Source organism: Rhinichthys klamathensis, unplaced genomic scaffold (genome assembly GCF_029890125.1).
Source record: "Rhinichthys klamathensis goyatoka isolate OS25496 unplaced genomic scaffold, OSU_Roscu_1.1 h1tg000196l_1, whole genome shotgun sequence".
NCBI lineage: Eukaryota > Metazoa > Chordata > Actinopteri > Cypriniformes > Leuciscidae > Rhinichthys > Rhinichthys klamathensis.
Genome location: NW_026606722.1, coordinates 411,054 through 437,275, shown reverse-complemented (window position 1 = coordinate 437,275; position 26,222 = coordinate 411,054). Strand labels below are relative to the sequence as shown.

The window sequence follows — 26,222 nt, the reverse complement described above, 5'->3', positions numbered from 1 at the left end:
AGTCTTTACAGTCCAAGTGTACTTGAACTAGTGCCAAATATTATCCAGGACTCTAAAATCTCAGTTTGTGTACTCTATGCTCCACTCAAAACTGGACTTTAGTCCGTTACTAACCTGACGCAGATTTGCGGTAACATTGCGGTTAATAATTTGAGTAAGTCAGAATAAAATCAAATGTAACAATTCATTATTAGTCAGATAAATGGATCGTGCCAATTACGTAATCAATTCAAAGAAAATCAATACAACAACATCAAATGCTCAGAAATGAGTAAAAGATGCATTCAAAATACATTTAGCATTATGTGCTGATCTGACTACAAATCGCACACTTAGCCTCTTGTAACATTTTTTTTTAAATACTCAGACCAAGACAGAAACCTCCTTAAAATGGAAACATGAGTTAACAATTGGAATTTGCATTAATCAAGGTCCCAGGCCTGGGTTGTTTATGAGGACAGAAGGTAATTTGCATGAAAGATCCTGGGAGAGGGCACACCCACCACAGTAAGCAAAATATCTCTAAATTCGTAAAACATTTTGGTTTACTTCTGTGGGAATAAGACCTTTGTAACAGTTGCACTAATACATTTCAAATGATACAAAACATGTACAGCGTTGTGTGATAATTGTTCACATTAAATCATTTAGATTTTTTGGGGTGAATTTCAGGTGATCTTTGGATGTGGAGAGAAGAGATGGGGGAAGAAAGAGTGAAGGGAAGGATTAAGACGATTCCGAATAGACGATTCGAGATAATTTTTCAGAAAAGTCGTTTGTTTTCTCAGGAGCAGCCCTTCTCTAAGCCAGACGGTTCGGCTCCAGTCTTACACTGTCTAAATCCAGTGAAAAGAAAATTAGACCCATGAACACCCTCTTATCTTCCACATTGCAAAACCTCAATTCACAATGAAATTAATTTCTCTTCTAGTTCAGTGTTTATTGGTGATGGTGTTATTTAATGGTGATGGTGTTATCAAAAGGCATTATCTGGAATTAGATTTTCACAAGTGAAGGTGGCATGGTAGCTACATGTTATTGTGAGAATAGCTACTATCAGATATAATACTGGGTTCCTAAGGTGGGACTCATCTCTACAGTGTGACTCATCTCTTCACCACACCGGCTCCTCCCCTTTCTTTTTGTTGACAGTAGCTGCAGGTATGTGCTGTTAGCACATTTGCTAACTTTTTAATCACTGTTTGTGTGGCATTTACTATTCGTTTGTTGTATCCTAACCTGTCTTTTCATCTCTGCGTGTTTCCCTTGGCTTGCTTCAATAGTGGAATTGACGACTGCTCACCTCAGGTACGAGTTAAGGCTGTTTTATCACAAGCAAACTGTCTAGCTTTACATACTTGACCTGCTTTTAGTAATGTGCAGTTCCCTGTACTCCAGTTTAGCAGTGGGTAATTTAAATGCTGTGTACTTTTGCCTGTGAAAGGATAATAGAGCAGGGCAACGTCCATTTTAGATAAGCGTTTTCTTTTATGTAGTTGCAAACGGGGAATTCTAGCAGGTGCTTCGTAACCCTGAGTAACATTTTGATTTTCTTTATGTTCGTATTTGCTGCAGGATTCTCCCTCTCATTCTTGATGATCATTGTTCTCAGCTGTCGCTATAGTTACAGCCCTGACGCTTTCTCTTCTGCCGTACTGCAAGAATGCAGTTGTCTCTGAACTAAAAGGGGATTGTTATTTGTCTGGTTTATTTGTCTGGATTCTATTGTCTATTTTTTATTATCATTTCGAGGCTCGCACGTGATAACTGGTGCTGGAGCACAAACTACGTGGTGGCTTCATGCGAGCCAGGGCTCTAGAGTGCGACCAATTTGGTCGCACATGCGACCAAAATTTGTAAGGGTGCGACAAGAATTTTTCCTAGGTCGCACCAGTGCACCTAACGTTCTCGCATGATCGCAATCGCATCTGCTGCCTCTCCACAAACGAGTCTTTTGTTCTCCTTGCACGCATTGGTTGGATCATATCGTGGTCTAAACCAATCAGAGATAGAGATTGGGTGGGTCTTTGCCTCTGATTGGTTGTGGTTCAGATATTCCTGTAGGACTAAAATGCTCCGTGCTGTCTGTGTGATTGAAATAAATTGCGACCTGTCACCTGAGCACCAGAGAATCAGTTATGGCAATCAGCAGCATCAGCTAAATAAACGCAGGAAAACAGACGACGAAGAAACTTTTACAAATGTAGGCTACTTGAACTAGGTAAAAAATATTGATTTCTCGATTCTCATTGATTTTTACGAACCGTTGGGCTATCAGTTGATGAATGAATGGAACATTGTAGCGAGCATCCCATCCAATAAATCGCAATAATCTTTGTGCTTTGTTACTATTGATATGAAACAAAGTCTCAGATTTCAAATTAGGATTCAAAAACATAAATAGTGTATTGACGCTGTGGCGTGAGATCGCTCTGGCTCAGCTCAGCTCAAGAGAAGCAGCAGTGCGGAGCGCACATGATCTTCTCTTCCGCCTCAATAATACCAGTTACAGCGCGAAATAAACATGAACGAGCATCTGAAAGTGTGTTAAAAGATAGAGTAGAACTTATCGAAATCCGTATCATGTCACATGGAATCGTTCAATCGGTGTTTCAACCGTGGAAAGACGTCAGTAAAACGCTTGTAAACAATGTAATGTAACGTCACATTTACCTCAGAAAAAACATATCCAGTGCCCATAAACTCGTTAGCTAGCTAGAAAAATTAACTCTAGAGGAGCATTGTGCCTAATATATGCACCATATTACACATTCATTATAATTTTTTATGTTTTTCAATATTTAATGCATGTTGTTTGAAAAAAATCTGGCAAGTTTTTATGCAGCCACCATTTAAATGTTTATATTTCATATAACTTTATTATTATAAAAAAAAAGTGTAATTTAGGTGTTTGTGTACAAATCAGGTAATTTTTACCTTCAATATTATAGTAGGCTAATGAAGCATAGTGGGCTACAACTGACTCCCAGTTTACAGCATTAGTTGAGATTTGTTTTTCTTGAGAAAATTTGCCATGTACTGTACCTGATATCCAATATAATCAATATTGAATCCAATTGTGAAATTTGTGTCAATATCCTGCCCTAACTTAAACAATGTAAAAACAGCACTTTAATTTTTTTTTTTTTTAAGATTTATATTTTTATATACAGTATAATTGTGCTTCAAAGTAAAAAAAAAACTACACCTTATTCTTGTTTAAAAGCATTTACATAATATACATGAATATATGGAACGTGATAAAAAGGTGACCTTGAAATTGTGGCGTTAAAGGCGACGCGAGACGAGGAAAAATTTGAGTGCACCTAAATTTTGTGCTGGTGCACCTAAATAAAAAAGTTAGGCGCACCAGTGCAACCAAGGCAAAAAGTTAGTCTGGAGCCCTGCGAGCCCTTTCTCCCTTGTCTGAAGTTGTTTCTTTGTTTGTTTTTTTCTACTGTTTTGAATATTATATTGTTTATTGTGATATATTTTTATGATTTAACCATCACTGTTTTCAGCCTCGTGTCTAAATTATGACATCATTAAACTGCTTTAATTTGTTTTATTTATCTATCTTTGTTTTTCTTTCTGGAGCTGAGGTCTCACGGGTGAAGGATCTTTTGTGGTGGTGGTGCTCCTTCAACGTTTGCCGTGTGACACTTTTGAAGTGTTTGGTTGTGTGATCTGAGTGCACGGTGGTGTGTTTGGAAGTGTGCTTTTGGATAACTACCTCTGGTGATCACTCCTGTGGGGAACCTCAACCTAGGTTGGTGTAGTTTGTTTTGATGTTTTTTCTTTTTGTGAGTGTGTGCATATTAGTCACTATGTAAAGTGTATGTATGTTTTTGTTTCTTTATTATTTTAAACAGTTTCTGCCACGAACCTTTAACAGTGAGTGTATTTTGTTGATTTTCTATCTTTACGTTTCTGTGAACTGTAAAGTTTAGTCTTTACGTAAAGTTCTTTTTGTGTCTTGTGTTTTACTGAAATATTTAACATAACTGCAAAGCATCAAATTTGTAAACAAAATGATTTACGCACTAAATTAAGCATAAACTCCGACACAATCTGCATATTTTCAAACTCAAGACAGACGTCACAATCCGAACCTCACAGCGATTGGCTGCCGACCACCATTTTCGCTTGATATTTGCATCAAATAGAGAACTGCCCACCCTTTTGACGTTCTCGGCTGCTCTCAACGCTGTCTCTGGTCTGCTGTCAATCTCACAATGCACTGCACAAACGTGAAGCTCGACTTCCATAGGTATTTATTGAAAATGCTCTCTCTGTTCCGCGCCAGTGGATATGCACGGTAAGACTTCATACATTACCTGAATCAGGTAGTGCTCGTCCTTTTCTGCTGGAACCACATGTGGAGTCACAGCACATACACACCTGGTCATTGTCATCTACAGAAGTCCATCTATACAAAGGAAAGAAAACTGGTTACTCATTTTTAACAACTCATTAGAGGTCTCAAATGGTATGCAATACCCATTATTGAAAGAGCAAGCTTTGTTCTCTGGACTTGTCAGGGTAGAGGCCATGACAGCCTTTAGAGCACAGGTGATGTACACCTACAGAAGAGGACACAGTTAAACATGACCAGTAAGAGAACTCACCCACAGAACTACAACCCAAAATGCATACCAAGCCACTACCAACTCGCAGGAACCTGAAAGCCTCCAACTGAAACTGCAGCTTGTCATTCTGAACACTGCACATGAAACTAAAAGTAGAGCCTGTGAGCTTTCCATCAACCAGGCACCTGAAGAGAGAGAGGGTGTGGTTTAACACTTTAGGCACTATTTGCAAACAGGAGTTTAAAGAGAGATTCCCTACTAACCCATAGTCAATAAAGGCATACCTTGGAAGAGAAGAGTTCACATCAGGGACTGCAGTAGCCACACAGTCTCCCACAAAGATACGCAGAGGGACGTGGTTGTATTGCTTCACAGAAGCTTCAAGGTTCAGGAACTGCCCTAGGAAATACTGATTGGATGGCCTCTCAAACCTCCAGTTATCTGAAATGAAACTCATGTTAGCAACATTCCCTAGCCACTTCTGAAATTCTAACATTGCATATTACCAGTCATGAGCTTCAAAGAAAACACCAGAACTTCCTCTCCGACTTTTGTAGCAGCAAAAGGAACCCAGCTGAGCATCAGCACATTGCTGCTTACATTTTGCAACCTAGTGGAAGCATTAAAACAAGATTAAGAAGAATGTAGCATTTAACAAAATTGCTTTGACAAGTTTGTTTTTACCTTGAATAATGACACTCAATTCCAACAGCTGCTGCATCAGCCCTTACGATGGGAGTTCCTACTAAAGGCTCTGGAGTGTAGAGGAGGGTGAAGGTGTAAACAAGCTCATCATTTGTCATCTGAAAAAAGCACAAGTAGCAGGTTACTGGACAGACTTGGCTTTTTCAGTTTCTAGGGTTGACCCATTAGCAGCCACTTACCGTCAGAGAGCTGCCAGCCTGGAGTCTGGAGCTCAAATTCAAATATAAGGACTTGAGCTTCTGGATAACGCAATTGTTCTCATAATTCTTTTTCGCCATAAAGATTTCATTTTTGATGTCCTGATTTATATTTTTGAGACCAGCAGAGTCCTTTTGCCTCAAGGCAAGTTTCCTCTTCTGGAAAATATATTTTATCTGTGAATTAATCCATGGTTTTGAGTTTAAATATGTTCTGATAGTCTTTACTGGTATCAATAAATCTATACAGAATTTGATGTAATCAGTAATAACTGAAACCTGCTCATCCAGCTCTCCCTCAAAGACTTCCCAGTCTGTACAAGCAAAGCACCTTTGAAGGCATGCAATAGCATCTTCCGACCATTAGGGTATGCTGCGTTTTACCGGCCTGTGTTGTTTCAGCCGTTGTTTGTGTGGTAGATTTTTCCCTAAACCTAACTACGTACCTGGGTCTCACCTCCAAATCGACGTCCCCTTAGTTCTTCCTTTACCTAAGTCTAGCTGGGTCTCGTCTCCAAATCAACGTCCCCTGGGTCTCGTCTCCAAATCGACGTCCCCTTAGTTCTGCCTTTTCCTAAGTCTAGCTGGGTCTCGTCTCCAAATCGACGTCCCCTGGGTCTTGTCTCCAAATCGACGTCCCCTGGGTCTCGTCTCCAAATCGACGTCCCCTTAGTTCTGCCTTTTCCTAAGTCTAGCTGGGTCTCGTCTCCAAATCGACGTCCCCTTAGTTCTGCCTTTTCCTAAGTCTAGCTGGGTCTCGTCTCCAAATCGACGTCCCCTGGGTCTTGTCTCCAAATCGACGTCCCCTGGGTCTCGTCTCCAAATCGACGTCCCCTTAGTTCTGCCTTTTCCTAAGTCTAGCTGGGTCTCGTCTCCAAATCGACGTCCCCTGGGTCTCGTCTCCAAATCGACGTCCCCTTAGTTCTGCCTTTTCCTAAGTCTAGCTGGGTCTCGTCTCCAAATCGACGTCCCCTGGGTCTTGTCTCCAAATCGACCTCCCCTTAGTTCTGCCTTTTCCTAAGTCTAGCTGGGTCTCGTCTCCAAATCGACGTCCCCTGGGTCTTGTCTCCAAATCGACCTCCCCTGGGTCTCGTCTCCAAATCGATGTCCCCTTAGTTCTGCCTTTTCCTAAGTCTAGCTGGGTCTCGTCTCCAAATCGACTTCCCCTTAGTTCTGCCTTTTCCTAAGTCTAGCTGGGTCTCGTCTCCAAATCGACGTCCCCTGGGTCTCGTCTCCAAATCGACATCCCCTTAGTTCTGCCTTTTCCTAAGTTTAGCTGGGTCTCGTCTCCAAATCGACGTCCCCTGGGTCTCGTCTCCAAATCGACGTCCCTTAACATTTACGATGTTTAGTTTATCTGGGTCTCCTAACTGACTTGCTTCCCTAAACTAACCTGCTACGCAGCAGTAAGAAAGAGACAGACTTCAGCAAATTTCCTCTAAATGCTTTAATCACGGCCGAAAGAGTCTTTGACATTTCATCAGAGAACTTCCCCCAAGAAGAACCAAGGCCGGAGGATCTCAGACAAATTCCATTGAGAATCCCACCAGTTTACACGAATACAACAGTTTTTATAGAATAAGGAGGTATGGCAAAAATGACATGAAACATTACATAATTTCCCAACAATTTGATTGGTTTTCATATGCAAAGCCTTCTGTTACCAGGTAAAAACAAACTCTGTTTCTGTGATTACTTCATGGTCACAAATTATGAAACTAGACATCTGTCTAGATGGGACAGAACGTTTTAGTACCTTGTGTTAAAATTGTTAGCCTGTTAGGCCTAAAAGAGAAGTTTAATATACAGTTTACTATTTTATTAATTTAAAAAATCCATCACATTTGTAAACAGGAAGTAAATGGATAACATTGTGATCCGCTAATCCTAGTGGTGGGAGAGCCCCAGCTTTAAAGAGCTTCCGAGATATTAATGTAACAAATCTGTAGTTTTATTGAATCTTCTTGGTACATCCACATGTTGATTGAATGCTGGCAATGAATAGTCAAGCCGACAGCTGTTAAAGTCACCAATAAGTGGCACTGGAGCATCCGGATATTTGCTGAGCATAGCCTATGTATTATGCCCTATCTGCTCAGCCGCTGCCTTGACATTCGCGTTTGGTGGAACATATACACAGCTAAGCACAACAAGTGGGAATTTCTTTTGGGAGATAGAAAGCACAGACGGACAGGGTGAGCAGCTACAGGTCCGGATTACAAATCTTCTCGTGTACTTTGATGTTAGTGCACCAGCACAAGTTGATGTACATACAAACCCGACCTCCATGCTATTTCCCAGAGTTACTGGTTCTGTCTGTTCAAAAGATCTCAACAAGGTGGCTAACTTGTTTTGGAAATTGTCCATTGGACGTCAAGCAGTGACCCAACACAGTTCAAAAATGGTTTATTTTACAAGAGTAAACAAACACTGTCTTTAATTCAGACTTTGATTAATATTACAATGAAATGCAATTTTCCAGTAATATGCAAAAAAAGTGTTGGTTAACCTTGGTTGCCCTGATTTATGACTACATTATTTTTAACCATTAAGCAATCTGCTTAACTAATCCAGGTTTATAGTAAAGTGATGTTTTAATCATGTTTTAGTTCATTTAAACCAAATGACATTTCCAGAAAGGTTGAGTAAAAAGTAATTTACAGCACACCTTTCAGTAATTTTAGGGCACCTGTAAAGTTCAGATGTGTGGGTAAAGGGGAACTACGTAAAGTTTGGGATAGTCAATATTTTAACCATTAAGAACGCATGTAAAACTGGGGGTGGGGAGGCATTTAATAGACTACCCAAGAGTGAGCCACGAGCCATGTAACTTGTAAGTAATATTGATACTTGGACCTTTGTCAGTACAAGTTGAGTTTACTTAAAGGTGCCCTAGAATGTTTTTTTTTATTTTTTTTATAATGTTTCCTGGGTTACCCTTATAATGTTAGTATGTTTTTTAGATAAAAAATAATTTAGAAATAAATACCATTTTTCCTAGCCTGCTTTTAGCCTCTGATTTGAACACTCTGTTTGAAGGGGCGTGTCTGCTGTGGGATTCAGTGTAACCGCGGCCACTGCTGTGATTGGCTGACATGCTTGCATATGAAATAGCTACGCATTACATGTGAAACTCTCTCCCGAATACTTTTACTACTGCTATTATACGTTTTTACTATAACAGCTATCGAGATTAACGAATCGTGAGATGTTTTTAAAGTATTTAGATCTATTCCCATCACATAAAATGTTGCCGTGATGAGCATTGAGCAGATGACAGTGTGTTGATCGCGAGAATGAAGATCTTATCATTGCAAAGCAGTTTCTGCACTCTCTCTGCTTTCACCAATGCAAACACGATGATGTAAATACAGTAAGAGCTTCGTTGTGCAGTAACGTGCGTCATTGATTTCATAACGAGTTTGGCAAGTGTCCAGATAAACTCGCGCTGTGTGGAAAGATTGTTCTTTGATCGCTTTCTGTATATAATTTGTTCACAATTTAAATACGATTATTTTCATCCTACTAAAAGAAACGATGTGAAGCTGATATTTTAGTCCCTGGCTTGATTTACTGATGCATAAACAGTATTGAACGATTTTGAGAGAAAGATTACCTGTCTGAACTTGAACAATTACACATCAGAAAGTGTTGCTTGGTAGCTCGATCCGAGGCCAGCTCTGTATTGGCCCAAGTTGAGGAAACAGTCGGTGAAATGTTTGGAAATTTCCAGAGAAAATAAAATTAACCCATTGTTTCTACAGAGGCTCAGATGAAGGAACTAAAAAATACTTTTGTGTTCATGTGTACATCCACACTGAGCAACTGCCATGCTTCGGCTGCGCAGTTCCGCCTGGCATTGAGGGCTGGCATTATGCAAATATTTGGAGGCGTACATATTAATGATCCTGACTATTGCGTCACAGTCGGTATTGTGTGGAGAACCGACCGTTTTTCAGGGGTGTTTTTCATAAACGTGAATTAAATGAGAACGCGAAAACATACCAGTTTGAGATTCACTCTATGTCATGTCCATGCACTGAACTCTTGTTATTTGACTATACCAAGGTAAATTCAATTTTGAATTATAGGTCACCTTTAAGTGCAATTTTTCAATACATGTCTGATACGTACAAGCCCTAAAAAAAGTGAAGCCAAAGCATCTCGATCACCCCCCGGTGACTGGTCCTAGTATAGGTCATAAACCCTGCCTCCCTGCGTTATTCAACGGGACGTGAGACCAACTAAACAATTAAATTACACTTCAAATATCTTTTTTCCAAAGGTGGTTTGTCATTTGCTGTCGTTGCTGTAAGCACGCTGATGTAAGTTCAAGTGTCTATTTTTAAAATAGGTTTGTTTTTAGTTAGTTACGTGATGCTATAAAAACGGTGGTGAAGCATCATTATTGACAGGATTGACAGACTCAAGTCCCAAGATGTCAGCGCCATATCGGGACACTGGCGGCTTCACTTTTCACCAATGGAAGAGAGCAAAGGGCGAGTCCATCTTTTTTTAACAGTCTATGGATAAGTATATGAGTAGACTAGATTGAAAGCGTGCCCTTTTAATTTAAGTATACTAATAGCACACTTTCATAAGGGGACCCTCATGTGTTGTAGCTAACATGCATATTTGCCATTTCTAAAAGTAAATAGGCCTGTTGTAAGGTCATTTAAGCTGGCAATTTTTACAGAATTTAAACTGTAGTCTATAGGTCTGGCTTACACAGTAACATACACCGTACTGCTCACTTGATACAAGGAATTAATTTTCTGCACAGAAAGCATCACTTGTGAATAAATTAACCACTGATTAAATCTTGTGCCAAGTGCCTTGCATGGTTGGGTCTCTATCCCAAACATATGTAAAAGGTAGGCCACCCAGGCTTTTGACTTACTGTACGTTCACACCGCCGCCGACTTGAGCGTCAAAGAAGTTCTGGCCGCCCTGTCAAGGACGCTTGTCAAAAAGTACGGGAAGCTTGTTGACGCAATGGACGCTTTGAACACTCTGACTTTTCAGCGAGAATAGAAGGGTCACAACATGAAATGTAATAAACAGAAAAAAAAAACAAGCAATACATTGAAGTAACCTTTTATAATGACAGCATTTTATAACCGTTTGTCACATTTGGTAAAAAAAAAAAAAAAAAAAGTTAGCTATTATTTGCATTAGGCTATAAATGCAATTGGTCAAATCGGTGGCACTGTGAGCAAATGAATTGCATTCCCGCTTTAAAACGAGCATTCGTAAATATTTCAAATAAAAGTTGCGCTCATGCGGTCCCTATAAGCAAACAACGTCATATCATAAATGATAGAAAACCCAGCAACTGCAATTATTAGCTTCTCTTCCATTACCTCGGAACTAATGTTTTGGTAGGAATGAAAGTTTCCATTGTATGTTTCTCCAGGATCAGCCAGTGCGAAGGACGTCTATATTCCAATTGGTTGCTGGCGTTTTGCCGCTGCACCGCGTCATAGCTCATTACAATAAAGTTGAGGCTTCTTTCAACTTTCTGATTGACGCTCAAAATGCCCAAAACGCGACGCCGATGGATTTGACCCTCCTTGCAGCTGAGAAAAGCCAGCTTCCATTGAAAATGAATGACTTCCGGCCGCTTTGGAAGCTCAAGTCGGCGGCGGTGTGAACGTACAGTTAAGTAAGCTCACAACTGAAAGCAAGCACACCATAGTTCCTAGTCAGTGAAAATTTCGGTAACACTTTATAATAACTGCATGCTATTAATCATTTGTTAAGCATGAGTAAACAGTTAATTTATCATTTATAAAGCATTAATAGACATTACTAAGCAGTTTATAAATACAGCTATAAACACTTTTTTTCTTGATTTATAAGCATATCTATAAGGCGTTTAATAATTGTATTTTCATACTTTGCTAATGATCAATTAATAATTTCTAAATGAAGTATAGCATTATTTATAAACCAGTTATTTAAGAGTTGTCAGTTATTCATAAGATCACATAGAAAGTGTAAGTAAATGCAGTAAATACAGGTAGTTATAAAGCATTTAGTAGTGGTCAGTTAACTATTTTGTGAGCTAATCTATAGTGAGGACTATTCATGCCTTGTAAAGCATTTATAAAGGAGATTTAAAGGCGCATCAATCTTCTAAACAGTGAAATGTAACAAACACAACACAGTGATACAGAACATAGAAATATTTAACAGCCTTTAAATCTCCTTTATAAATGCTTTACAAGGCATGAATAGTCCTCACTATAGATGAGCTCACAGAAATAGTAAACTGACCACTACTAAATGCTTTATAACTACCCGAATTAACCCTGAATTAAAGCATAAATACATGTTAATAAAGCATTTATTAACACACTAAGTAACCATCACTATATGTCTGAATAAGATGTATGAATGTACATTTAAATAGTTTATTAATCATTTACTTACACGTTCTAAGTAATCTTGTGAACCACTGAAAACTCTTAAATAACTGGTTTATAAAAAATGCAATTAATCATTTAGAAATAATAAATTGATCATTAATAAAGGATGAAAATACAATTATTAAATAAATTATAGATATGCTTGTAAATCAAGAAGAAAGCATTAATAGCTGTTTTTAAAAACTGCTTATTAATGTCTATTGATGCTTTATGAATGATGAATTAACGGTTTACTCATGCTTAACTAATGATTATTAGCGTGTAGTTATTATAAAGTGTTACCAAAATTTCTCCATACCTGCACTTGGCACACTGAAATTTACTAAAGGCAACTTACGGGTCAAAAAGGACTTTAAGTCATCAGAAAACACAAAAAGACAAGTAAACTCACTAATACATATAGACTTTTATTGGCACTTCTCACCATTCACAAAACATCAATTAACGATCACAATGGGGCCGATGGTTGCTTTTCCTTCTGATACCAGGTCTGAAAACAAAGACTAAATGAGAAATTGAAAGTCCTCCTGCAAGAGCAATACCAAGATTTCATACATTACCTGAATCAGGTAGTGCTCGTCCTTTTCTGCTGGAACCACATGTGGAGTCACAGCACATACACACCTGGTCATTGTCATCTACAGAAGTCCATCTATAGACAGGAAAGAAAACTGCTTACCCATTTACCAACTCAAATCATTAGAGGTCTAAAATAGTATGAAATACCCATTATTGAAGGAGCAAGCCTTGTTCTCTGGACTTGTTGGGGTAGAGGCCATGACAGCCTTTAGAGAACAGGTGATGTACACCTACAGAAGAGGACACAGTTAGTTCTCTTACTGGTCATTTAACTCACAGATCTATAGCCCAAAATGCATACCAAGCCACTATCAGCTTGCAGGAACCTGAAAGCCTCCAACTGAAACTGCAGCTTGTCATTCTGAACCCTGCGCATGAAACTGGAAGTGGAGCCTGTGAGCTTTCCATCAACCAGGCACCTGAAGAGAGAGGGTGTGGGTTAAGACTTTAGGCACTATTTTCAAACGGGAGTTTACAGGGGAAATGAAGCAGTCAGTCAAGTTTACATAATTTACAAGATGGATTACCACTATAATCAAATCATAAAAGAAACATGACAAACGTTGACATATAAAAGAAAAAAGAAACAGTTACATCGTTCGTGGCAAGTGCGCCGCCATTGTGCAGTATTATAACTGGCGTCACGGGGTTGTTTGGCTTTAAAGGCTCTGTGCTGAGTTCAGTAAAATACAGTGAAAGATGCATGTAAGCTGGTCGATCCAGCGAACAACTAACGTCATTGTTAGCTAACAGCTGTAAGCATGAACTAGCTAATGATAACTTAGGGTTTAGCTTGTGAACTTTATTAGTACCAGACAAAAAGACGACGTGACTAACGTTAACAAACTGCACATGGAAACATTGTTCGTGATGTTTGACATCATATTCGTGTCTCTTGTCAACTTCATGGTTGCAATACATGGTCAAGATCAGCGTCTTGACAGCAGATGGATCATGCTATCGTGGCGTAATAATCTGTTTGGTTGTAAAATGTATTACCTGAATGAAATCGAATGTATAATCCTGTGGAATCATTCATTCACAGACAGCATATCATTCAAACTGATTCGCGAATCGATTTAGACAGATCTGCCAACTTGTTTGAAGAAGTCTTTGAACAGAATAAAAAAAAAAAAAAAAAAAAAAAAAAAAAAAAGTGTGATTCATTTCTAAATTGAGCATCGCTCGTGTCCATAAAAAAAAGATACAGCCCAAATGGCCCAAATCTCGTTATATGCAGGGATGCAAACGGCGCACGCACTTTATTTTAATGCAAACAAACGCGCAGTTTATTCCAAGCGCGCTGTATCTTTTTTTATGGGCACGAGCGATGCTCAATTTACAAATAAATCACTCTTTTTTTGTCGATTCGGTTCAAAGACTTCGTCAAACAAGTTGGCAGATCTGTCTAAATTGGTTTGCGAATCAGTTTGAATGATCTGTTCAGTTTTCTGCACGCACTGAATCACTTAAGCGCTTTCAAGTCACACTCGACTCGGAATTGTAACAAGATTTAAGAACATCAAGAGCGTTGAATGAAGTGGCCGTGGACCTACAGTACAGTCCAGTGAAAGCAAATCGGCAAATCTATCATATTGTTTGCCAGCGATGAAGATCTTTATTAGTTGAACATCTTCGTAGTTCGTATGCTGTCTGTGAATGAATGATTCCACAGGACGATACATTCGATTTCATTTAGGTAATACATTTTAACCTTTCTTAAACAACCAAACATTATTACGCCACGATAGCATGATCCATCTGCTGTCAAGACGCTGATCTTGACAATGTATTGCAACCATGGTGTTGACAAGAGACAGGAAAATGATTGCAGACATCACGAACAATGTTTTCATGTGCAGTTTGTTAACGTTAGACGTCGTCTTTTTGTCTGGTACTAATAAAGTTCACTAGCTAAACACTAAGTTATAAATTAGCTAGTTCATGCTTACAGCTGTTAGCTAACAATGACTGTTAGTTGTTCGCTGGATCGACCAGCTTACATGCATCTTTCACTGTATTTTACTGAACTCAGCACAGAGCCTTTAAAGCCAAACAACCCCGTGACGTCACCAGTTATAATACTGCACAATGGCGGCGCCCTTGCCACGAAAGATATAACGGTGTTTATTTTTTCTTTTATATGTTAACATTTGTCATGTTTCTTATATAATTTGATTATAGTGGTAATCCATCTTGTAAATTATGTAAACTTGAATGACTGCTTCTTTGCCCCTTTAAGGAGAGATTCCCTACTAACCCATAGTTCTCAATAAAGGAATATCTTGGAGAAGAGTTCACATCAGGGACTGCAGTAGCCACACAGTCTCCCACAAAGATACGCAGAGGGACGTGGTTGTATTGCTTCACAGAAGCTTCAAGCTTCAGGAACTGCCCTAGGAAATACTGATTGGATGGCCTCTCAAACATCCAGTCATCTGAAATGAAACTCATGTTAGCAACATTTCCTAGCCACTTCTGAAATTCTAACATAGCATATTACCAGTCATGAGCTTCAAGGAAAACACCAAAACCTCCTCTCCAACTTTTGTAGCAGCAAAAGGAACCCAGCTGGGCATCAGCACATTGCTGCTTACATTTTGCAACCTAGTGGAAGCATTAAAACAAGATTAAGAAGAATGTAGCATTTAACAAAATTGCTTTGACAAGTTTGTTTTTACCTTGAATAATGACACTTAATTCCAACAGCTGCTGCATCAGCCCTTACGATGGGTGTTCCTACTAAAGGCTCTGGAGTGTAGAGGAGGGTGAAGGTGTAAACAAGCTCATCATTAGTCATCTGAAAGAAGCACAAGTAGCAGGTTACTGGACAGACCTGGCTTTTACAGTTTCTAGGGTTGACCCATTAGCAGCCACTTACCGTCAGAGAGCTGCCACATGTCTGGAGCTCATATTCAAAGATAAGGACTTTAGCTTCTGGATCCTCCCCTACAGCTGCACAGCCTCCTAAAGTGAGGAATGAAGGATTCACCAGCTGACCAGTCCCAAATAAATCCTCCTTAACCTCCACATGCACAAAGTTCTCCGCACATTGTGCTGCAATACTCTCAGTAGCTATAGGTACACGCAGCTCAAAAGGCACATCTGGCTTTTGAGGTTCTTCTGGCAATATTGGAAAACGCCACGTCAAAGGCACAAAAGGACCCTGCATTAGTTGCTTGGACTGAGTATTTCCAGGCTCTTGAAGAAGATTCCATGGATCAGCTTCAGCAGAGTTCATTGCAGGCCTTGAAGGCTTAAAAGATGCTGATACCTGTGGGCCTTGGACAGCTTGCTGAGAAACTAAAACTGGTGGATGTTGCTGCTGAAATCTTACTGGATCCTGGCCTTGTTGAAATCCTGACCACTGTGCAAAACACAAGTCAATTGCTGTTAGCAGCAACAATCCAGAAAGACTGAAAACTAAAAGCCCCATTGTTAAAAAAAAACTCTGAAACCTCCAGAATACTTGTTGATCTTCTGCTGTGCCTTTTTCTAGAGCAGGAAATTAAAGAGACTCCACCCCTTTTGTCAAGCTTAATGATTTTCCAGACTTGTTTCATTAAAAGAATTACACACACCAAAAGAGTGCAACGTAGATCTAAGTGGCTAGTTTTGTAAATTGTCCATAGGACGTCAAGCAGTGAACCAACACAATACAAAAATTGTTTCCCCCGGTTTCACAGACAAGGCTTAAGGCGGGCATACACTGTGCAATTTCTGTGCTATTTCAGCAAGGTTACCAACTCACACTGTACGAGTAAGGTTGTGCATGAATGCTGAAAAAGAAAACAACTTTTTTCGTATAGTATTGTCAGACAAAGATAATAACATTTTGAAGTAATGAAAGTGGAGACATCTTTTATTGCATATTGTGAAGTACATACGAATGGAAACTTTATTAATTTTTTTTTTTTTTTTTTTTTTTTTAAATGTAAGCCGGAATCTTGGTTCAATCCATCAGTTGTCATTCGACAAATCTGAATGCGAGCTTTCAGTCAAGTCAAGTCAAGTCACCTTTATTTATATAGCGCTTTTTACAATGCAAATTATTTCAAAGCAGCTTGACAGTGATAACAGGAGCATAATGCAACAAAGTTTCTTTCTGCTGTACAGCAGATCTAGAAGAAAATAGCGCCATAGTCCAGCTTAAGTAAGTTCAGTGGTGGTTCATTTTTGATTTTTGTTGTAAAAATGTAATTTAGTTCATTTATATAGGGGAGAGCGGGGCACAACCTAAATCATTTTGGTTTTGGCTCAATTATTAAAAAAATTATTAAGTTAGATTCAACTTTTTTTTACACAAGCAACATACACATCTCTGCTACAAATGAACACTTAAAGTTTTTTTCTAGGACAGAAGTGAAAGTGACAGAAGTGCAAATGTTACAATTTACCCCATATGCGGGGTTAATTGTAACAGACAGAGGGGTTAGTTGTAACACTTGTGTGTAACACATAATTCAGTACTATTTTATTTGTATAGTTTGATATTGTTTGTGCATCTGTATAGATAGATATCCATACATCCATCCCTCATCCAATCATCCTTCTTTTATGGATCAATATCATGGATAGAGACATAGAAAAGGGCAGCACAGTTTTGCAATAAATAAATAATTAAAATCATCAAATATTGTAATTGCAATTGAATTAGATGTGTGAGTGGCAGTTGCATGTACAATTATTATTAATAACAGTAATAATACAAATGAGCTTAAAATGAAAATTTAAAGGGTTTATTGCATTAAAAACAGGCCATATTTTTAATAAATAAACAAGTGATCAATGCATAGTAAAACTAAATTTTAAAAATGTTAAATTCCAACATTGTTTGTGAAAGTCCAACAAAGTTAAATATATAAATACATACTCAAACCTGAAAACTTGTGTGGCTCCCTGTTTTCATTTGATTATCATTGTACACTTGGCGGCTTAGTTGTAACACTGTGCTACAACTAACCCCGCTGTGTAAAGCATATTTTAAGCCTAGCTAACAGTTGCTAGGAGTTGCTGACATGTTTCAAAACGGTGCTATGTTTCAGCAAACAAGACAGTGATTAAGGCAATATAAAGTTAGATTTGAAAACGTACACACCCAACTCAGAAACCGAAAAAAACCTATGATGAAAAAATGTACTTGCATGGTGTCAAAACACTCTTTGTCCAGTATCTTCACGAAATATTATCAAAACTTTCCACAAATTCGCGGGAGACCGTCTTCTGGCAGCGAGAGAAAAAGAGCGGAAACACAACCTGCTTGATCCTGACTAACTATGTAAAAGGTCCGTGTTACATTTAACCCCGCGTTAAGTTGTTACATTTAACCCCGCGCTCCCCTATATTGCTGCTCTGGAGAAAACGGTGATGTCTTTGTCCAGATCAGTTCAGTTCTCATATAATGGTGTCAATGCAGGCAGATCAATAATATTGTTAAATATGAAGTGTCCCCAACTAAGCAAGCCAAAAGGTGACATTGGCAAGGAACCAAAACTCCATGAGGTGACAGAATGGAGAAACAAAAAAATCTCAGATCTCCTCTGGTCAATGAACGAACAATATATGATTATGATTCAGGCAGGATTATAGGTAAGAAGTCAGATTGGATAAGAACATTCAGAATATTATTTGGTTGAAGATCGGAGTCATTCCGTCGGTATGGAGAGGGGTTTGTTGAGGATCAGTGCCGATTGCTGTCATGTCGATGAGGCCTTCACAGGGGAGAGTCTAATTGACACAATATCTGCTGACACTTAAGGAATGCTTTGTGGTCGTGTCTAGGCACAGGTCCACCATCTGATTTGGATACGGCCCAGATCCAGCTGACTACATCATGCGCTGTGGTCGTGTCTAGGTGCAGGTCCACCATCTGATCTGGATACGGCCCGGATCTAGCTTACTACAGTAAACCTCGAAATAAACAGAAAGACTAATATTAGCGTAGATGCCATTCTTCTTATGATGTAACGAGTATTTCAGGTGTTATGGGAAGTGTTCCCAGTTCCAGCTGACCTAGTTTATTTTAAGAAAGGTGTGAGGTTTAAGTGGACTAAATGATTGGATAAATCCAGCATAAGTCACTATTTACTTGTAACAAGTTATCCCCAACACTGTTTATTTGTAGTGATTACGCATTGTGGGAATTCTGCATGAAAACATCCACTGAAGTTGGGCTGGAATGCACTTACAAAACTATGTACAGCCTAGTTTTGTCATGTAATATATAATTAGCCTTAGTGCAACTTATTAAAGGTAGCCTCTTTACCTTAACGTGGTATTCCTATGGATTGTTGATGGTGTCACTTTGTTTTGGCAATCAGTGGTGAGGTGAGAAATCACATTACACATGCTGAGAGGTTTTGCCAGCCATCTCTGACTTTAAGACGTGTTCATATATACATGTACTGTGTGGAATACCTCAGGCCCATTTCTACGAAGTTGCTAGATGGTGCTAAGCATCCTCAAACCTAAGCAAGAGCACCCTTAGTTGAAACCGTAATAATAGCATATTGGTAAAACATATTTGCAAATGCTCCCGTAATAACACGTAGATATGAAGTATTTAAGAGATTTGTTGTGCAATGTAGACAGCTGCATTGATTATAATGGAACTTTGTGAGATCTCAATGAACTAAGTTCTTTGATACAATGCATTCAGAATTTGAATAAAAGTTCTGTTTTCATGCTACAATAGAGGACCAACGGCCCTGGACACGCATCAACGTTTCACAGTTGACATCCACATATAAATGCATGATTTATTTGTAAAAGTAATGACTTGTAAATCTCTCTCTGTGCATTACTATTCATACAGTGGTGCTTAAGAGCTGTTACTTACACATTACATCTGCAGCCTCACTGATTTGATTCTGGAACTTTGCCTGAAGTATTAACTATATTTAGATCAAGTAAATGCAACATGCAATTATATCCTTATGACATTTTATGAGTTTTAAAGAAGCTTTTTAATTGCCTGCATTCAAATCCAAACAAGTTATTGCATGAACTGAAAGTTGACAAACATCTGCCCTTCATGTACAAAATCAGTTAAAAGTAGGTTTTGTGAACTGAATTTAAAAATAAAATTAAAAAAACACTTGAATGACTTAAATCTCACCTAGAAATAATGCTGTGCCTAGTCTTCCAAGGTACATGAGGATTCCACCAGAATGGAAACAAGAGTACTGACCCTTATTAAAAATAAGGGTTTCACTTTATTTGGATGGTCCCTTTAACACATTCAGTTGACTATAAGTAACGTTGCACCTACATCTCTACTAACTCTCACTAGAGTGTTAGTAGAGTATTCTGGTAGGGTTAGGGATAGAATAAGTTGACATGTAGTTGCAAAGTTACTTATAATCAGTAGAATGTCTGTTGGAGGAGCATCACAACAAAGAGTTGGCGGATATTAAGCAGTCTACTAATACTCTAATGAGAGTTAGTTGACATATAGTTGCAAAGTTACTTATGGTAAATGGTAAATGGACTGCATTTATATAGCGCTTTCACAGACCCAATGGCCACCAAAGCGCTTTACATTTGCCTCACATTCACCCATTCACACACTCATTCATACACCGACGGGCGACGGCAGCCATGCAAGGCGCCATCCAGCTCGTCGGGAGCAGCTGGGGTTAGGTGTCTTGCTCATGGACACCTCGACACTTGGTCAGGTGGAACCGAGGATTGAACCACCAACCTTCCGGTTTGTAGACAACCCACATGAACCCACAACCCACACCCACCGGTTTGTAGACAACCCACATGAACCACTGAGCCACTGCCGCCCACTTATAGTCAACAGGATGTTCAAAAGGGACCATCAAAATAAAGTGTCACCAAAATAAGCATACTTCGAGGTTCATTTTATAGTATAATTTATCATAAGTATAATGTAAGCATAATTTATGTAGTAAGTATACTAATATCTCAAACTTGATCGAGCTCCGTGGGGCGAAAGTAAAAGTTGCAGTATATCAGACTTTTATATTGAATTTAAAGTGGTTAACCTTGGTTGCCCTGATTTATGACTACATTATTTAACCATTAAGCAATCTGCTTAACTAATCCAGGTTTATAGTAGAATGATGTTTTAATCATGTTTTAGATACTTTAAACCAACTGACATTTCCAGAAAGTACTGTGCAAGTAAAAAGTAACTTACAGAACACCTTTCAGTAATTATAGGACACCTGTAAAGTTCATATGTGTGGGTATAAAGGAAATATGTAAAGTTTGGGATAGTCAATATTTTTTTAACGGTTAAGAATGCATGTAAAACTGTGGGTGGGGGTGGGGATGGGGGGGGGGGGGGGGGGGGTTAATCGGCTACTCAAGAGTGAGCCACGAGCCATGTAACTTGTAAGATTGGCTACAAGTACAGGTCCTTCTCAAACAATTAGCATATTGTGATAAAGTTCATTATTTTCCATAATGTAATGATAAAAAATAAACTTTCATATATTTTAGATTCATTGCACACCAACTGAAATATTTCAGGTCTTTTATGGTTTTAATATTGATTATTTTGGCATACAGCTCATGAAAACCCAAAATTCCTGTCTAAACAAATTTGCATATTTCATCCGACCAATAAAATAAGTGTTTTTAATACAAAAAAAAAGGTCAACCTTCAAATAATTATGTTCAGTTATGCACTCAATAGTCAATACTTGGTCGGGAATCCTTTTGCAGAAATGACTGCTTCAATGCGGCATGGCATGGAGGCAATCAGCCTGTGGCACTGCTGAGGTGTTATGGAGGCCCAGGATGCTTCGATAGCGGCCTTAAGCTCATCCAGAATGTTGGGTCTTGCGTCTCTCAACTTTCTCTTCACAATATCCCACAGATTCTCTATGGGGTTCAGGTCAGGAGAGCTGGCAGGCCAATTGAGCACAGTAATACCATGGTCAGTAAACCATTTACCAGTGGTTTTGGCACTGTGAGCAGGTGCCAGGTCGTCCTGAAAAATGAAATCTTCATCTCCATAAAGCTTTTCAGCAGATGGAAGCATGAAGTGCTCCAAAATCTCCTGATAGCTAGCTGCATTGACCCTGCCCTTGATAAAACACAGTGCACCAACACCAGCAGCTGACATGGCACCCCAGACCATCACTGACTGTGGGTACTTGACACTGGACTTCAGGCATTTTGGCATTTCCTTCTCCCCAGTCTTCCTCCAGACTCTGGCACCTTGATTTCCGAATGACATGCAAAACTGAGCAACAGTCCAGTGCTGCTTCTCTGTAGCCCAGGTTAGGCGCTTCTGCCGCTGTTTCTGGTTCAAAAGTGGCTTGACCTGGGGAATGCGGCACCTGTAGCCCATTTCCTGCACACGCCTGTGCACGGTGGCTCTGGATGTTTCTACTCCAGACTCAGTCCACTGCTTCCGCAGGTCCCCCAAGGTCTGGAATCGGTCCTTCTCCACAATCTTCCTCAGGGTCCGGTCACCTCTTCTCGTTGTGCAGCGTTTTTTGCCACACTTTTTCCTTCCCACAGACTTCCCACTGAGGTGCCTTGATACAGCACTCTGGGAACAGCCTATTTGTTCAGAAATTTCTTTCTGTCTTACCCTCTTGCTTGAGGGTGTCAATGATGGCCTTCTGGACAGCAGTCAGGTCAGCAGTCTTACCCATGATTGCGGTTTTGAGTAATGAAACAGGCTGGGAGTTTTTAAAAGCCTCAGGAATCTTTTGCAGGTGTTTAGAGTTAATTAGTTGATTCAGATGATTAGGATAATAGCTCGTTTAGAGACCCTTTTCATGATATGCTAATTTTTTTAGACAGGAATTTTGGGTTTTCATGAGCTGTATGCCAACATCATCAGTATTAAAACAATAAAAGACCTGAAATATTTCAGTTGGTGTGCAATGAATCTAAAATATATGAAAGTTTACTTTTTATCATTACGGAAAATAATGAAATTTATCACAATATGCTAATTTTTTGAGAAGGACCTGTATAGGCCACATATACTTGGACCTTCGTCAGTACACGTTGAGTTTACTTAAAGGGATACTCCACTTTTTTTGGAAATAGGCTCATTTTACAACTCCCCCAGAGTTAAACTGTTGAGTTTTACCGTTTTTGAATCCATTCAGCCGATCTCCGGTTCTGGCGGTACCACTTTTAGCATAGCTTAGCATACATCATTGAAGTGGACAAGACCATTAGCATTTCTAAAAAAAAAATGACCAAAGAGTTTCAATATTTTTTCTATTTAAAACTTGACTCTTCTGTAGTTACATCGTGCACTAAGACCGACGGAAAATGTAAAGTTGCGATTTTCTAGGCTGATATGGCTAGGAACTATACTCTCATTCCTGCGTAATAATCAATAAACTTTACTGCCGTACCATGAGAGCAGCAGGCATAATGATATGACGCAGCGCCTGAAAATAGGCTACCGTCCGTCAACACAACGGAACTATTTTCAGGCGCTGCGTCATATCAGCCTAGAAAATCGCAACTTTACATTTTCCGTCGGTCTTAGTGCACGATGTAACTACAGAAGAGTCAAGTTTTAAATAGGAAAAATAAACTCTTTGGTCATTTTTTTTTGAGAAATGCTAATGGTCTTGTCCACTTCAATGATGTATGCTAAGCTATGCTAAAAGTGGTACCGCCAGAACCGGAGATCGGCTGAATGGATTCAAAAACGGTAAAACTCAACAGTTTAACTCTGGGGGAGTTGTAAAATGAGCCTATTTCCAAAAAAAGTGGAGTATCCCTTTAAGTGCAATTTTTCAATACATGTCTGATAAGTAAGTAGATTGCAAACATGCCCTTTTAATTTAAGTATATTAATAGCACACTTTCGTAAGCGGACCCTCATGTTTTGCAGCCAACATGCATGTTTGCCATTACAAAAAGCACATAGGCCTGTTGTGAGGCAATTTAAACAGGCAATTTCACATCTACAGAATCAGATTTGAAACTGTAGTTTATAGGTCTGGCTTACACAGTAACATACACCGTACTGCTCAGTTGATACAAGGAATTAATTTTCTGCACAGAATGTGTCGCTTGTGAATAAATTACCCACTGCTTAAATTAAATCTTGTGCCAAGTGCGGTGCACAGTTGGGTCTCTATCCCAAACATATGTAAAAGGTAGGGCACGCAGGCTTTTGACTTAAAGCTCACAACTGAAAGCAAGCAGACCGTTCCTAGTGTCATAGATTTTTTCCCTAAACCTAACTACCTTATACTCTGGCGCATCTACTCATCGACGTCGGCTAAGTCTATACTCCAGCGGAGTTCCATACCTATACTCAAACTTGCTAACTTCCCTAAAATGACCTGCTGCGCGGCAGTAATAACAGGCCTCAGCAAACGTCCTCTAAATACTTTAATTATGGCCAGGAGATCTTTCCGAGCAGTTCTCAGGAAATCTCCCAAAAAACAGCAATAAGCATGGCCGGTGGATCTCAGACATATTCCATTGAGAATCCCACCAGTAAGACACAAATACAACGAAGGAGGTATGGCAAAAAAAAAAAAAGAAGAAAAAAAAAGAAACATTACTTAATTTGGTTCTTCATAGACTCTTGTTACTAGGTAACCAAACTCTGTTTTTGGTTTCGAGTTTAGACAGCGGTCTATTTCACTTCCCATATTTGTTATTTATACACAGTCAAATGTTTTCCCTTGGTTTCGTACAGTACATTCTGTTCAAATGTTAGATGCTAGTCTAACCTTAGTTTAAATATATATTTTATGTTTAAAATTTCCACCACACTAGTCAGTGAAAAAATTTGCATTCCTGCACTTGGCAAACTGAAAAATTTACAAAAAGACAAGTAAACTCACATATATATATAAAAAGACTTTTATTGGCACTTCTCACCATTCACAATACATCAGTTAGCGATCACAATGGGGCCGATGGTTGCTTTCCCTTCTGATACCAGGCCTGAAAACAAAGACTAAATGAGAAATTGAAAGTCCTTCTGCAAGAGCAATACCAAGATTTCATACATTACCTGATTCAGGTAGTGCTCGTCCTTTTCTGCTGGAACCACATGTGGAGTCACAGCACATACACACCTGGTCATTGTCATCTACAGAAGTCCATCTATAGACAGGAAAGAAAACTGCTTACCCATTTACCAACTCAAATCATTAGAGGTCTAAAATAGTATGAAATACCCATTATTGAAGGAGCAAGCCTTGTTCTCTGGACTTGTCGGGGTAGAGGCCATGACAGCCTTTAGAGAACAGGTGATGTACACCTACAGAAGAGGACACAGTTAGTTCTCTTACTGGTCATTTAACTCTCAGATCTATAGCCCAAAATGCATACCAAGCCACTATCAGCTCGCAGGAACCTGAAAGCCTCCAACTGAAACTGCAGCTTATCATTCTGAACCCTGCGCATGAAACTGGAAGTGGAGCCTGTGAGCTTTCCATCAACCAGGCACCTGAAGAGAAAGGGTGTGGGTTAAGACTTTAGGCACTATTTGCAAACGGGAGTTTAAGGAGAGATTCCCTACTAACCCATAGTTCTCAATGAAGGAATATCTTGGAGAAGAGTTTACATCAGGGACTGCAGTAGCCAGACAGTCTCCCACAAAGATACGCAGATGGACGTGGTTGTATTGCTTCACAGAAGCTTCAAGCTTCAGGAACTGCCCTAGGAAATACTGATTGGATGGCCTCTCAAACATCCAGTCATCTGAAATGAAACCCATGTTCGCAACTTTCCCTAGCCACTTCTGAAATTCTAACATTGCATATTACCAGTCATGAGCTTCAAGGAAAACACCAGAACTTCCTCTCCAACTTTTGTAGCAGCAAAAGGAACCCAGCTGGGCATCAGCACATTGCTGCTTACATTTTGCAACCTAGTGGAAGCATTAAAACAAGATTAAGAAGAATGTAGTATTAAACAAAATTGCTTTGACAAGTTTGTTTTTACCTTGAATAATGACATTCAATTCCAACAGCTGCTGCATCAGCCCTTACGATGGGAGTTCCTACTAAAGGCTCTGGAGTGTAGAGGAGGGTGAAGGTGTAAACAAGCTCATCATTAGTCATCTGAAAGAAGCACAAGTAGCAGGTTACTGGACAGACCTGGCTTTTACAGTTTCTAGGGTTGACCCATTAGCAGCCACTTACCATCAGAGAGCTGCCACATGTCTGGAGCTCATATTCAAAGATAAGGACTTTAGCTTCTGGATCCTCCCCTACAACTGCACAGCCTCCTAAAGTGAGGAATGAAGGATTCACCAGTTGACCAGTCCCAAATAAATCCTCCTTAACCTCCACATGCACAAAGTTCTCCCCACATTGTGCTGCAATACTCTCTGTAGCTATAGGTACACGCAGCTCAAAAGGCACATCTGGCTGTTGAGGTTCTTCTGGCATTATTGGAAAACGCCACATCAAAGGCACTACAGGACCCTGCATTAGTTGTTTGGACTGAGTATTTCCAGACTCTTGAAGAAGATTCCATGGATCAGCCTCAGTAGAGTTCATTGTAGGCCTTGGAGGCTTAAAAGATGCTGATACCTGTGGGCCTTGGACAGCTTGCTGAGAAACTAAAACTGGTGGATGTTGCTGCTGAAATCTTACTGGATCCTGGCCTTGTTGAAATCCTGACCACTGTGCAAAACACAAGTCAATTGCTGTTAGCAGCAACAATCCAGAAAGACTGAAAACCAAAAGCCCCATTGTAAAAAAAAAAAAAAAAACTTTGAAATCTCCAGAATACTTGTT

At 39.4% G+C, this 26,222-nt stretch overlaps 2 protein-coding genes and 1 long non-coding RNA gene across 3 annotated transcripts; all 3 read right to left on the bottom strand.

Moving 5' to 3' along the window:
* Nucleotides 1-5,112: 5,112 nt before the first annotated feature.
* Nucleotides 5,113-5,490, bottom strand: LOC130096005 (uncharacterized). The gene is made up of 3 exons (XR_008808167.1): nt 5,474-5,490; nt 5,274-5,392; nt 5,113-5,199 (listed from the first exon to the last, which is right to left on the bottom strand). It is a non-coding gene; the product is annotated as an uncharacterized LOC130096005 (long non-coding RNA).
* A 6,823-nt stretch (nt 5,491-12,313) lies between these two features.
* On the bottom strand, nt 12,314-15,937 carry LOC130096209 (zona pellucida sperm-binding protein 3-like). Its single transcript, XM_056262892.1, has 8 exons — nt 15,383-15,937; nt 15,183-15,301; nt 15,005-15,108; nt 14,762-14,939; nt 12,803-12,920; nt 12,649-12,731; nt 12,483-12,574; nt 12,314-12,412 (listed from the first exon to the last, which is right to left on the bottom strand). Exons 1-8 carry the CDS (start codon nt 15,935-15,937, stop codon nt 12,360-12,362), a joined length of 1,302 nt encoding a protein of 433 aa, XP_056118867.1. The 3' UTR covers nt 12,314-12,359.
* Nucleotides 15,938-24,319: 8,382 nt separating this feature from the next.
* Nucleotides 24,320-26,222, bottom strand: LOC130096004 (zona pellucida sperm-binding protein 3-like). Its single transcript, XM_056262617.1, has 8 exons — nt 25,623-26,222; nt 25,423-25,541; nt 25,245-25,348; nt 25,002-25,179; nt 24,808-24,925; nt 24,654-24,736; nt 24,488-24,579; nt 24,320-24,417 (listed from the first exon to the last, which is right to left on the bottom strand). Exons 1-8 carry the CDS (start codon nt 26,175-26,177, stop codon nt 24,365-24,367), a joined length of 1,302 nt encoding a protein of 433 aa, XP_056118592.1. The 5' UTR covers nt 26,178-26,222; the 3' UTR covers nt 24,320-24,364.

What these genes read in the sequence shown, in the direction of transcription:
- LOC130096209 (XM_056262892.1), bottom strand. Translation starts at nt 15,937, where the DNA reads ATGGGGCTTTTAGTTTTCAGTCTTTCTGGATTGTTGCTGCTAACAGCA. An exon ending in ATTAAGTGTCATTATTCAAG is followed by an intron (nt 15,109 to 15,182) that starts GTAAAAACAAAC and finishes TGCTTCCACTAG; the next exon opens with GTTGCAAAATGTAAGCAGCA. An exon ending in TGCAAGCTGATAGTGGCTTG is followed by an intron (nt 12,732 to 12,802) that starts GTATGCATTTTG and finishes CCTCTTCTGTAG; the next exon opens with GTGTACATCACCTGTTCTCT.
- LOC130096004 (XM_056262617.1), bottom strand. Translation starts at nt 26,177, where the DNA reads ATGGGGCTTTTGGTTTTCAGTCTTTCTGGATTGTTGCTGCTAACAGCA. An exon ending in TTCCTTGAAGCTCATGACTG is followed by an intron (nt 25,180 to 25,244) that starts GTAATATGCAAT and finishes GTTTCATTTCAG; the next exon opens with ATGACTGGATGTTTGAGAGG. An exon ending in GCTTGCTCCTTCAATAATGG is followed by an intron (nt 24,580 to 24,653) that starts GTATTTCATACT and finishes TCCTGTCTATAG; the next exon opens with ATGGACTTCTGTAGATGACA.